The 15079-nt window shown below is 36.6% G+C and overlaps 1 protein-coding gene across 2 annotated transcripts; it reads right to left on the bottom strand.

Annotated features, from left to right (window-relative positions):
- Window positions 1-558: 558 nt before the first annotated feature.
- sypa (synaptophysin a) lies at window positions 559-15079 on the bottom strand. 2 transcript variants are annotated; one of them, XM_084086595.1, is made up of 7 exons: window positions 14971-15079; window positions 13352-13417; window positions 7097-7221; window positions 4850-5048; window positions 4131-4322; window positions 2978-3296; window positions 559-2631 (listed from the first exon to the last, which is right to left on the bottom strand). In XM_084086595.1, exons 1-6 carry the CDS (start codon window positions 14986-14988, stop codon window positions 3012-3014), a joined length of 885 nt encoding a protein of 294 aa, XP_083942721.1. In that variant the 5' UTR covers window positions 14989-15079; the 3' UTR covers window positions 559-2631; window positions 2978-3011. The 2 variants fall into 2 exon arrangements, with proteins under 2 accessions (XP_083942721.1, XP_083942720.1); XM_084086594.1 differs by having other exon boundaries at window positions 2967-3296; window positions 14971-15075.

Genomic DNA, 15079 nt, shown 5'->3' on the forward strand with positions numbered 1-15079 from the left:
ATGCTTAAAATGAATAAAAGTAAATGTACAATTTTTTTCGTGCAGCATGCTGTATATATATACTACTTTAGTTAATAAATAAGAATGAACAATACTTCTACAGCATTTATTAATCCAAGTTAATATTAATTTCAACATTTACTAATACATTATTAAAATCAAAGGTTGTATTTGTTAACATTAGTTAATGCACTGAACTAACATGAACAAACAATGGACAGCTGGATTTTTATTAACTAACATTAACAAAGATTAACCAATATAGTAAAAAATGTATTTAGTTCATGTTAGTTAATACAGTACATTAACTAATGAACCTTATTGTAAAGTGTTACCACATACATAATACACACACACACACACACACACACACACACACATATATATATATATATATATATATATATATATATATATATATATATCAGACAAAACTATCAGCCAAACAAGAGTTAAACATAAATCTTCAGTTAGTAAATAAAGAAGATATTAAAAATTCTCTTTTGTTTTGACACATTTTTTTTGTGTAATTTTCTATTCATAGAACGAAGAAAAACCTTTTTCAACAGGATAACTTATTCTTTATTGAATTTTTCCTTCATGGATTCCATAGAACAATACAACAGAATTTCTGGATAATTTTGGTGATTGAGTTTTCAGCATGGTCATAACCATTTTCATCAATATCTTCATAAACGCTAAGAATATATCATACACATTAAATACAGCACAACCCAAAGGCATCGAGAGTTTCACAAGACATATCAAACACCACTAACAACGGAGAAGTTGAGTAGCATATTCATTTGGAGGAGGAGAAGAGCGGGCCAGAGCAGAGAATGGAAAAGAAAGAGAGAGAAAGATAGAGAGAGAGAAAATGAGGGAGGGAGAGACACGCTAATATATTTAGCAGGCCGACGGCCATCTACCCAAAAGCGAAACCTGGTTTTCCTCAAAGTCGCAAGCAAATTAAAGAGTTTGAAAAAAATATTAGTTAGTTAGTTACAAGTCTGGGTAAGCTTGCATTATGAGCATCTGATCATGCAATAATATAAAGAATCTCATCATAACAACGTCTGCATCAGCCCTGAATAAAATGATTATCAACTCAGGGGAAACACAAATCTGGTGCATTTACTAGATTAACTCAGCATCCTCATATGATATATACTGATTGAATACTATACAGAACAATAACTTTAAGACTTTATTGCACCAGTTCAACGTGGTTCAAATGATAAATGTGAATTTCGTAGCTAATTTAAATGACCCCTTTGATTCCAGCCAGGAGGTCTAGCTATCCCGTCCGTTTTTGATCATCTGGCATTTTCAGTGAATGATTGATCAAGCAGAAAAATAATCGAAACTGGCATTCAGGAAATCTTCTGATGGAAATCATAGAAATTTCACATTACACCAGTTCATGATATCGGTTAAAGAATGTGCAGGTACTTTATATATATATATATTTTATATGTACATCTGAAAATATACCTCAATATCACAGGCTTAAATCCTGTAATATTGTATATGTTTCTGAGAGAGGGAAAAGGGAAAATATTGATGAAATTGAAACTGGCATGTATATCTACATTACTGACATCTCAACACACAAGAATGATTCTCTCTGTTCGGTGCTCACACAACACAAACGAAACCCCAATCCATTTATATATTTATATATCTAGTTTAAGCATCCTCTAACTTAAACAGCACTACATCAACACAGCACTCAGAGGCATTGTGTCATGAACAACCATGCTAATTCTGCACCGAGAATGCATGTGCTTTTCATAATACAACGATTTAAGAGAGAGAGAGAGAGAGAGAATTGAACAAAGTCAACATTTTCAGTCAGGAAATGAGAAATGCTTTGAGATACCCTTGACCGTTTTGCTTGCTGGTTGAAGTAATGTGGTCCCTCCATGAGTTTGAGAATGATTCTGCCCACGGTAGCCCTGGACGCCCCCCACCGCCTCAGTGTCGGTCACATTAGTGCTCCATCCCACCCATGAAGAAATAAAAAGCAACAAAATACCAAACAAAACTAAAGAGGTCCACATACAAATGGAACAAACTGTACCAAATCACAACCCACCAGAGTTTTAAAAAAAATAACAGGAACAAATTCTGTGGGGCTTTGTGATTATTGTTATTATTGTATTCATCATTTAGGGTCTCTAAATTGAACTAGACTACAGTGTTATAATCCCATTCATATCATTAGGAAATATTTATATTTATATATATATTAGTTTAGAATGATATCTTTACAGCACAGACAAATACATTCTCTCAAGTTTAGCATCACTATTGTCAACATCATCAATTAAAAATTCATATAGCAATAAGATTCATATACTTTTTCATATTTTGGTACAGTATTCAAGTGTTTTGAAATTTGATCGAACATTTTTAGTTGTATACGTCACAATAATAAACAGCACATTAAAACCCCTCTGCTTTATCCCGCTCCCCTCAGTATATGATTTTAGATTAGCCCCGCCCCCTGCCCTCCCTCCCACCCCTCTTATCTTTCACAGACGTAAGCACAAACGCACAAACAGGAAGTGTGGGGTTGTGGGTAGGGTTCAGGCACCACACTGATAGAGTCACACGATCAACTTCTTTCTGTGGGGAGACAGATAATACACTGATATTAAAATACTGGCTGATAATAACCAATAAATGGCTGATATTAAAATTTCAAATGATTTTGTTCATATGAATTACATATGATTTTGTTCAGTATTAAAATTAAATACTAAAAACTGAATGTTTAAAATGCTACAATGCACTTCCCCTCAGTTGAAGTGTGGGCAGTGTGGGCAGTTAAAATTAAGTAGAAGTAGAAGTTCTGAATGGCCGCAACTTAAAACTTTAGTAGCCAATTTGGGAAGTGGGTGAAAAAGTTTCAAACCCTGTATATAATTTACAGTATAACAAAGGCATTTCCAAAAACGTACCTTCCACTCACCAGCCATCTCCCGCTTCCTCAGATATTTCTTCACTCACATCTGGTTGGAAAAGGAGGTGGGTGCCCCCTGCTGTTCATAGCCGGCCTGACCATATTCTCCACCCTGATTGTAGCCTTGCTGGCTGTAGTCGGGCTGGTAGCCTCCCTGGGAGCCAGCGTACGGGTCAGGCTGCCCATAACCTCCCTGTCCATAGGAATCAGGGGCGGGCTGCTTCTCTTGGGCGGGTGGTTGGCGCATAAAGGGTGCAATGATCCCGGTCTCCTTGAATACAAACCACAGGTTACCTGTCCACAAGATCAGGTTGAGGAAGCCAAAGACCTGGAGAGAAACAGACAGTTAACAATGCAGTTTAAAATTTAGTTTGATTCACAAGAGAGACATTAAAGGACATTATAGTTCACCCTAATTTTTTACTCACCCTCGTGCCATCCCCAATGTAAATGACTTTTCCTTTTTCAAATAAACACAAATAAAGATTTTTAGGAAAGTAATCAATCTCTGTGAGTCCATATAATGCAATAGGTTCCGCTCAGTTGATGCTTGAAAAACCACATTTAGATATCGTGATGGTAATCCATGTGACCCCAGTGGATGAATCAATGTCGTCTGAAGCGAAACGATAGGTACAATATAAGAAAAATACAAATATTTTGTACTTTTTTTGAACAATAAATCATTGCTTCCAGTCAACTGTCCTACAGTAGGTGCGTTCACAAGTTCAGTTTGACATAAACGTAGGCACGTTGTGAAGTTTGCGTGAGAAGTGGCAGTCCTCTGTGCTTTCATGTTACTTCTCGTGCAAACTTCACAACGCACTTACTTCAAGCGATAATTTATTATTAAAAAAGTTCAAAAATATTAGTATTTTACTTGCACACACCTATCATTTTGCTTCAGAAAACATTGATTCATCCACTGGGGTGGTATTGATCGATCGCTGTGTGTGGCAGCCATTCAATGGCATTATATGGAGATTGATTATTTTCCTAAAATTATTTTCCGTTTTTGTTTGAAAAAAAAAAGTCATACACATCAGGGATGGCACAAGGGTGAGTAAATGATGAGAGAATTTTAATTTTGGGGTGAACTACATTAAAAAAAATGGTATATTAATAAGGGAATTTCTCATAGAGCTGAGCAGAACTGACTCACCACAGAAGTATTAAGACCGGACATGACGGGGTCGTGAACTTCACGGCAGCGGTTGCCTTCCTGTTCACAGGCGGGGATCAGTTCCAGAACCTTCTCTGGGTCTGTAGCTGTCTTGACATCCGACAAACCCTTCGCCCATGCTGCCGAGCTCACCAGCCACATGAAGGTGAATACACACGTCACGCCAAAATCCTGCAATCATTTTATCATATAGAATTATAGATAAACATACAGGCTTGGATTGTATGAAACACTAAGCTGCTACATTAAATGAATAGTTCACCCAACATTAAAAATGCTGCCATTATGTGATATCACACGGAAAAGTCTCACAATTTGCTGGTTTCACTACACTTATTTCTTACTGCCTACATTTCTCACAGAGAGCGTCAATGGCAGAGGAGCAAACCCACTATAAATTTACAAATACTACTGTTATTGTGTCACGGAATGTAGTTTTAAGAGTTTTTTAGGTGTGAATATAGTTGTTCAGACCTCAAATAAGCAATTTATATATAAACATAGCACCTGTTTGAAAATTTGTTCAGACATTTTTAGAGCTGTGAGCTCTTCTACACACAAAAATATCCTTTCTAGCATATAGGCATGGAATGACATGATGGTGAGTAAATAATGAAATATTTATAATTGTTTGGGTGAACTAAGCATTTAACAAACTGCTGCCTTTGTGTTTATATGTAACATGGAAGAAAACTCACAATCAGTGGTCCTTTATTGTTTTCGCGGTACTTCTCAAAGGCAAAGACATAGATGCTGAGAGCGGCCATGGAATACAGAAATGCAAAAACGGCTATGGTGACAAAGAACTCTGCCGAGGACGAGTAATCCCCGACCAGGAAGAAACGTTCAGTCTGGCCATTCTTGCAGGCGGGGGCATCGAAATACACTTGATGGAGCCTGGAAGACACAGGGCAACAGGGTTACTGAGCAAGTATTTACTTATTTACATCAAAGGTATTTAAACTTATCTAGAGTGACTATACCACACCATGAGAAAAAATAAATAAAAAATGACATTCTGGTAGTGTGTATTTGGGATGGCAAACAGCAGTGTGCACAGACTGGGGTTTAAACTGTGGTTCAGAGAAAAATACTGTAAAAATTGTAAGAAAATAATAATAAAAAATAAATAATAATAAGAAGAGGGAAGGAACAAACAAATTAATTAATACAAATATATATATATATATTTTTTTTTTTCTGAATTTTTTTTTATTTGTATAATATTATCAATACATAACTTATGATAATACATAGTATTATGTATTATATAATGGTACTATATTATGTTACTTATTGTTCCACACAATCTAAATGGTTCTTGGATATATAGTTGCATTTATATTTTAAAGGGCCCCTATTATGAATTTTTGAAAATGACCTTTCATGTAGTATGTAACATAGCTCTAAGTGAATGAAAACATCCTGCAAAGTTTTAAATCGGAAGGTTCACCGTATATAAAGTTATTGTCTTTCAAAAGTTCCGGTAAGAGTCGACTCTGATTCAATTAAATGAATCGTTTTTCAAACGAGTCATAAGCCATTTCGTTGTGACGTCAAGACGAAACATTAGCATATTGCGCGCGCAGACACCAGGGAAAACTTGAACCTCAAACCAACAGCTGATTCCTGTGGATACTGGATAGCATCATGTCGAGGAGAAGCTGTGCTCTACAATGTGAAGGTAAAGCCAGTTTTTTTTTCACTGCCCAAGGACAAGCATGTGAAGAATCAGTGGTTAAAATTCATCTTTACCATGATACCACAACAGTATAATCCTAAACTTTTGCTGTGTTCCCTTTATTTCACTGACGACTGCTTCTCAAATCTCGGAGTTCAATGCAGGATTCACAAACCGCTTGCTCTTGAAAGATGGTGTTCAAAATACTTAGTTTTGAGTTTTATATTGTGTAGGTCTCCTGCTAACTGGTTAACTCATTAACATTATCACTGTCTTACTGAAATTCTTCTGCTAATCAGCTGTGGGCCACTATTACCTAAAACTGTGTCTATTAATGCACATTCATTCTCACTACTTTTTGGAAAGATTAAGCATGGAGCAAGATTTGTTCTACCAACCTTTATGTTACATCAGTCATTCAAGCTAGAGCTCGCCTAATGTATGCACTGTTATTGATACAGTTTCCGCATGTTCACCGTAATAAATCAGAAAAATACTCTGTAAATAAATAAGTAGGCCTATAAGTAAAATAATCGGTTTGTTGATGGACATGCACTTGTTAATGCTGATGGTGAGGAATTACAGTTGCAACATCTCATAATGTACCTCAAACTGAGTAGTGTATCACTGAGAAACGTCCTGCTCAAGTCGTCCTTGCGATGGAGGTTCGGGTTGAATAACTAGTTCTTCCAGTGTTTCATCATCGGACTCGCGCGCGGATTGATATGGTAAAATCGACGTAATTGTTCGTTACTGTGTTTAGTTTACCATGTAGGAAGCCTCAGGACAAGCAGAGATGACGTTGTTATGGCAATGGACGTTTTGGTTTTTGATGCGCGCTCTGTACGCGGTAAACCAATCACAACAGACTGAGCTGTCTGGCCAACCAGAGCAGAGTAGCTCACGGAAAGGAGGGATTTAGAAAGATTGATTCATCTGACGAGTCGTTTGAGAATTATTGAAAATGTGGTGATGTGCAAATGTATTTTATGAGAAAATGAAACAGTTTTTTGACCTTTGATGTCGTAGGAGTCTCCAAAACAACATTAGGAAACTTTAAAATAGCATAATAGGGGCACTTTAAGAAGGGGGACCCTTTGAAAAAGCATCATCATATTAAGGGGTCTTTGAAAACCCTGTCAAATAAAACACCAAAGGGCTTTTAAAGCATTATAAGCTGTTTCTAAAAAAGAAAATGCATATTGATGAACAAGTACAACTACAAATAAACAACTACGGTATGGCCACACAGGTGTTAAAGTACCTGAATGGATACTCAAAATCCACATCTATTTTCAGGTCACTGTCTGATCTGTTCCTGCACTCCACGCTCATCCTGAAGGAGCCGGAGTAACTCCCGCAGGTGGAGAATGCAAAGATGGCAAACACCTGGAAAAGAGAGAGAGGTTTTACATTTATGCATTTGGCAGATGCTTTTATCCAAAGCGACTGATTAAACACATATATACGAAACATATACAAATACAGTATTAACATTTCAGAGGAGATTCTGTTTATTTATTTATTTAGTTATTGCAGTATACATTCTATTAGTTCATTTATTTTCCTTGGCTTTATTTAAGGTGCAAATGCAGTAATGTCGTATTTTACACATTAAAACTGTTTACTGAAGGAGGTGTGCATCAATGCAATTAAAATACTGACTAAATAAACCAAAAAAAAGCATCTTTTACCATGTGAAACCAGCATGCTGACATGGACATAAGCACATTATTTTTCCTTTCAGGATTTGAATCTGGGAGATTGAGTCATAGAGATTACTTATGGACTCTGGCTGGCGGAGGGACTGAATGGAGAATGAAGCTATTAAATTTCACTGAGATACTCTGCCATCTGTCATATCGCTGTGCTGGGCTGTGTTATGAACCTAGGCAACACGACAGGAGATGAAAACAACAGGAACACATCAAGCCACAATAAACCATGCTAAACAAAGACAAAGCAAACATGTCAAATGAGGCCAGGAGAAACCAGTAAAAAAGCCTTCATGTAAAAAATAAGTTAAAAAGAACAAATAATCACAACCACCATACTAGACAAGGTCTAAGCAAGACAGACTATTAAATAATTATGATAAAGAGTCAGGTCACACAAGCGAAAACAGACCAAGACAGACCAAACAAATCAAATCTGATCAAATCAAACACAATCAGATCAGCTCACATTACCAAGCCCAAAAAAGACAGAAACCAACCCAAATGAACTAAACTGAGTTTCATGATTCAGGGAATCAATTAAACTGAGAAAATGTAATAAATGTGATGAAACCACTTGTAATAAATAAAGAGATCAATTATCTTTAATGATTCAAATTGTTTTTTTTCTAGTGTGCAGCACGGTTATATTTAATTTGATGTCCCCCTGTGGTGAAAATCAAGCTTTTAATGTTGTTTATATGTCTATATGGTGTTTTTAATATGCTTTAAAGGGGTGGTTGATTATGATTTCACTTTTCTAACTTTAGTTAGTGTGTAATGCTGCTGTTTGAGCATAAACAACATCTGCAAAGACATCACCAACCCTAACATTTACAAAAAAACCCGGCCCGGAACACGATTTATAGATTATCATGACAGAATATGCTAATCAATGACTAGAAGACAACTACACATAAGCTACACATAAATTCTTCAACTAACCATTCAGAAATGTTGTCTACATGTTGTCACTTCTGCTTGAGTCTCTCGATATTTGTCTGACGTAATCGAAGCTGCTAAGAATGAGCTATGAAGCTCCGCCCTCTGTGCCGGGAGCAGCAGCTCATTTGCATTTAAAGGGACAGACAACTGTGTGTTTTTGCACACCCTCAAAAAGTGACAATTTTAACATGCTATATAAAAAAATCTGTGGGGTATTTTGAGCTAAAACTTCACATACACACTCTGTGGACATCAAAGACTTATTTTACATCTTGTGAAAAGGGTATTATATCACCCCTTTAAGTCGAACCATGTGCAAATTCATAAGTCAACACCATTGCTGAGTATTTTCTCCTTAAAATTGCAGTGAACCAAAGCTCACAAAAGCAGTTTTTCTGGTGTTTCTGACGTCACAAACTACCTTGTAACCAATCACATCAACTGTGTGATCGTCAACGAGTGGATCTCTGAGCTGGTGTGAATGAGTGGAGGCGGGGCTAATTTGCATATTCATAGAACCACATATACTAAACGAGGCAAGGGTGTAGAGCAGGGGTCACCAAACTTTTTTCTCTGGGGGCCACATTATAGTTCCTGACTGTGATGGGGGGCCGGGTCAGCTATATAACATAGAATTGTATGACCCAGACCAAAATGACCACCAGCAGGCCTCATTGTGTAGTAGAGATTACTAGCCTGGCACAGCCATGCCCACTACTATATCCACACTACTTTATCAACACTTGATTCCTGGCACATATTTGTTTATCTTTACTAGTGGTTTGCAAAAATAGTAATCGAGTCTTCACACTTTGTTTTAATTAAAGTTATTCTTCACTTTAAAAATCGTTGGTCCACTGTTCTTTGAAAACTCTGCACTCTCTATTAGGGGTGGAACGGTACACAGAAGTCACGGTTCGGTTCATACCTCGGTTCAGACATCACAGTTCGGTACGAGTTCGGTACAATGGAGGGAAAAGCAAAACAAAAATGCAGAAGGCTTGTTCATGTCTCAGGCTGTACCACCAAAGGAAAATAAATTACTTAAGCCTTGTATTTTTTTTTTAAATAAGTTTTATTAATAAAGTAAAGGCATAGAACCAGTTTATTTGTAGTGCACTGACAATAGTTTTATATAATTAGTTTATTAATTAAATTAATAAAAAGACAAAAATATCTTGAGATATGTTTGGTAATTGTACCTGAATGAATTGAAAATTAATTTGCTACATTTCAGATTAATATATTTGTTTTCCTTCAAATTTTAATTCACAGTAACTTAAACACTTTGCAGTTTGAATGATGTCCTGTATAAACGAAACGACGGAGTATGTTTTTATGTTTCCACTGTTCGATCGCGCCCGCGCCTCACTCACTCACACACACACACAAATATAAGTAAACACTTTGCGACTTTTCGATCGCGCCCACACCTCTCTCTCAACATAGGCTATTCCAGCATTGCAATCTTTACATTGCAGCCTGCTTCAGAGCTAAGGCGGAGCTACAGATTAGGCGTCCCTAAAGAACCCGTGTATCTAACAGTAGTTCCGCATTGCATTAATTAATTTGCACGCAAGTTTTATTTATATTTATATAATAGGCCATGACGACTTTTAGGGATTGCCTCATAGGGCCGGTTCAAGTAGTGGGGGGCAGAGGGGCTGGGGGGCCAGTCAAAAGGGGGTGGCGGGCCTGAGTCGGCCCGCGGGCCTTGGTTTGGTGACCCATGGTATAGAGTTACATTCAAGCTATTTTAAGGCATGAAGAATTTTTTTCAAGGAAAAAACTTTTAAATATGTCATTTTGGTGATCAAAGATGAGTTTTAAGAGATAAAATTAAAATGATTGACTTTAATATTTTCTATTAATAAATTATGGCATATGGTTGTGTATGTTGTGTAGCCTACTTGAACAAACATATTTAATTAATATATACAATATTTAACAAATATATTAAAACACACGGTAGTGCCCTGTGCAGTACAGACAGGATACAAATGGTCTTGTTCAACATTTTACTATGTAGCCTGTCATTTGATGATGCCATTTTCTACTCTGCACAAAGTGAAAGAGCACTGTGTGACAACTAGATGGCATCAATACCTTGAAAGATAAGAGACACGCTCAGGTGGTGGCTTGCAGTGTCCGAGAGTGTTTATGCAAATGAGGAGCTGAAAACGCCAGACAGCAGCAAACAGCTGTGAGGTTCAGGTATGGCGTATGTAGATTGTGTTGGAGCTTCACCTGGATTTAGTCCGTATATCATATTGTATATATGCATATACTGGTCGTTTTGAAGTTGCTAGATATGCTAAATATTGTAGTTTAGATGCTTTCATTGTGAATAGACTTCACAAAAAGTTTATTAAATTGACACTGTATCTTTACTGTGGGCATTCTGAAACAAACCTTGCATCTTTCCAACTGTAATTGTGTGTAGGCCTATATATGATGATTATATAAAAAATATTTATAAAATATTTATAGAAAAAAAACGTAGATTAACATACTTGTTATAGACACCACAAAGCAGAGGCGTATAGTGTTTTAAGCAGCACTAAGCGTAGTTTTATTGTTGGCTTTGCCCGAATAAATGCAACACAACAGCTACAAAAATTATTACGGACATTTTAAATAAACTTTATATAATGTAATGTTCAAATGTCAAATTACTGAGTACAAGAACTGCATGAATGTTTGTGGTAAAACCTCCTTTATTTTTATTCAATGCTTCAAAACGTGAAGGCTAAAATTTCAGAGGAAGATCTGAGAAAAGCCAGCCAGAATAGGGAAACTGGTGCTATTTAACACAAAATAAATTCCATCAGTAAGTGAATTTGTATGCTTTAAAATTAAGTTGCATATAAGTTGTACTTAAATGTTATTTATTATACTTATTTCTTTCTGTAGCTCAAACAGTCGAGCGTTGGCGCTTGCAACACCAAGATCATGGGTTCGATTTCCAGGGAAAGAAAGAACTGATAAGAATGTAAATGTGTACCTTGAAATGCAATGTAAGTCGCTTTGGATAAAAGCATCTGCCAAATGCATAAATGTAAATGTATTACTGCTGCCAGTTTATTTAAAGGGGTCATGAATTGAGAAATCGAAGTAGCTTTTGACATATAAGAGGTCATCATATTATAAGAATATCCTGTAAGTTTCAGAACTGAAAACTTCCTTGTTAGTCCAAAAACAGCTTTTATTGAAACCTTGCCCAGAGAATGACTCGTTTTGGAATGTGCCTATTTAGGTGAAAGACCGCCTCTGCAGAAGAAAATCAACGCCTACTTCTACCCCGTTCCTACTGTAGCCCCACCCACTGATTCACACATGACAAGTAGTAGGTAAATAACAGACGTGATGCTAACACTGGATCGAGCAACTAAGAGATAATCATGCCTTTGAAGAGTGCAAAATGTTGTTTAGTGCCAGATTGTGGAAAAACAGTCGCAGCAGAACCTTCCTTCTGGCGCTGGATTTGCAGAGGGACTGAAATTAAAAAACGATGCTTTACCTTCTATATTGGATCCGATAGGATCGGCGCAATACACTTATGTAAGTAAAAATGTTTTTATTGTCACTATTGCTTTGTTACTGATCGTTGATTTGTACTGATTATGTGTACGTGTCTAGCCAAAATCACCAGTGACCCGTGATTTCTGATATGTAATGATTCATGTACAGTCAGATGATCTTTGTCTCAAAATCGTTTATTGTTGTTTATGTGTCAGTAAATCAAACCGGACTAAACTGTCAACTTTGTTTCTCTTAGTAGGATGAAAATAATCTGTTATTTAAACTGTGATTAAATTATATATGGAAAGCGATCAAAGAACCTAACCTTTACAATCGCTGGAGATGTCAATCAAACAGCGCGAGTTTATCAGTGACTGAGTTCTGGACTCTCGCCAAAACTCCCGATATAATCAACAAATCTCTTATTTACATTGTGTTTGCACTGTTAGTTACGATGAAAGCATTCGTGAGTGCCGAATGCCCATCACTGCAACCATTCATGTCACGATCTAAATATAATGCCATAGATCTAAATATAATGCTATAATCAACACTTTTCACGATTAGTTAACCTTGAGAGCTGTAAATAGTCAAAATGTGCTAAAAGTTTTCGAGAGAGTTCCACATGTAATACTTAGCTATTTGCAAAGATGTTAGCCAATCACAGCAGTGGGTGTTTACAATGAAGTCTCACAGAGTTCTAAAATCAGAGTAGGAAAAATGTCTTTTATTTCTAAATTATGACCATTTTTTATGTAAAAATCATACTAACATTATAAGTTCACCCCAGGAAACATTATAAAATAATAAAATAATGCAGTTCATGACCCCTTTAAAAGTAATTTATATATTTCATACAATTATATTAAATAAACGGAATCTCCTCTGAAATATCTATCTATCTATCTATCTATCTATCTATCTATCTATCTATCTATCTATTTGTATGCATACAAATGTTTAATCAGAAATGTTCAGCTTATGGCACAATGGTAACCAGTAACAGCTATTAAGAATTCAGCTCCCGACCCAAAGCAAACTGAAGAAACAGTTTTATACCCATTTGTATTGTGAACTCTATTGGTGGTGAATGCTTCAGTACAGTAAATGCATGTTTGATATACAAATTATTTATAAATACCACTTAGGCTATGTATTCATTATGTAGACATAATGAGGCAGCATATGAAAAGTGACAGTCCATTTCACCATGATATAGATGATTGTCACTTTTCATCTAATATATGAGAGACACATTTGCTTAAACCTCTGGTTCCAAATTAATGGCTGAAATTAACTAAAACTTGACTATATTTACATATAAAATGTGAACTTACCCATTGTAACGCTTTGATGAAGCCCAATGGGACTTTCAGCACCCTGAACTGCCCAATGGCAACCAACTGTCAAAAGAACAACATTTGAAAACGTTAGATGACAGACAGACGGTCAGACAGAATGATAGATAAAAATGTGTTATGTATGATGTGGTTTACTCTTCACTACGATGACTCATTACACAAACAGGCCTTCGCTCATATAAGAGCCCATTTATTTTGAAGCTTTTGAAACCTACGCATAGCATCAGCAGAAATCTGCTGATGCTAAAGCATCGACAAGAAAATACAAAAAACCTGTATCAAAGCAGTGACACGATGAAAAAAACAACAACGTATTGTTTCAATCCGTAAATTATTGATATTTCATATACACATCTATATGACTGAAGCTTGAGGCAAAAGAAGGGAACGGTGTGTCGCCAGGACCTTGAACCACGGCCAAAATGCCTGCGCGCGCGTCACCGCCATCTCAGCGCCACTAAACAGCAAGCAATGGACATTTTTCTAAAAACGTTAACGTTTTGCACACCAAAATCAAAACAAAAAAATCAAAAAAAATTATAATAACAATAATAGATATTGATGGCGTTCGCCTCTAGCAATGTAGTAAAATGCAAGGTCCTTCATTGAGGGCAAATGAATTAGATGTGGCGCTTAGCTGTGCCAGCTCTTTCTACTTCAAGCATGACAACATATGCAATTTGGAAAGATTTGCTCATCAGACCTGCGGTATGTGATACCGATTTTATTCGGACCTAATGACGTAGGAAGGTGCGGTTTCACACGACACCATTGTTTGCCCGTGAGGATGGTCCTCCTTTAAACACCATACGAAAAAAAATCAATACATCGATTTTAGGACTTCTCTTTACGCAATTTAATTATTCATTGCAATATGTAATATTGGCTTACACATGAACGCAGCTCGCATCACCTTGCAAAATGCGTATCCGATGATGTGATACACTAATAACCAATATGTGATTGTGTCATATTCAGTAGGCACAGATTTCTAGATCCCTACCTATATTGCCTAATATTATTTAAAAAATATAAAAAGACAAAAGGGCCAGAGCTCGGAGCTGAAAGTCACACAGTCACAGTGTTGGGATGGAAGTCAGCTGCCATTTTAAAGAGCATCTCCACAAGCGCATCTGCATGTTATAAAGGCCCTCGCGCAGTCGCTTTGGATTGATGATACGCTTTCGCACTAAACACAATGTAAGATTGCAAAATATATGTTGATATCATACCATTACATGTTTATTTAATAACTGTGTAATTGCATATTCCCTTTTAGGAATACGTCATATACGTCTAGTAAATCAAGCGCTTCATCAGTTCTGCTTCAAATACTATACAAAAATCATAACGTCAATCATGTAGCCTATTAAAAACGAAAATAGAGAACGTCACGAAAAAAAGACTGTAGCAGTGAACAGACGGACAGCACCAGCAGGGCACCTCTCCCTATAATCATTTTCCACCATAATTTCTAAACGCATCTTCATCGTCTACAATCAACCCTAACTGAAAGACAAACGAAAAACATGTAGCCTACATGATAAACCCAGCAATAATATACCAAAATCATTTTTGCACCAAAAATGCCCTACCTGATTTGCAACATCCATGTTAGTCGCCTGCTCGTAGATAGGAGAAATAGCTATAATCGGGAGGAGAGTGATGGAAGCGGAACAGCCCGCGCGCGGAGGGAGGGAAGAT

The sequence above is a fragment of the Abramis brama genome (genome assembly GCF_963993115.1).
Source record: "Abramis brama genome assembly, chromosome: 16".
Lineage (NCBI taxonomy): Eukaryota > Metazoa > Chordata > Actinopteri > Cypriniformes > Leuciscidae > Abramis > Abramis brama.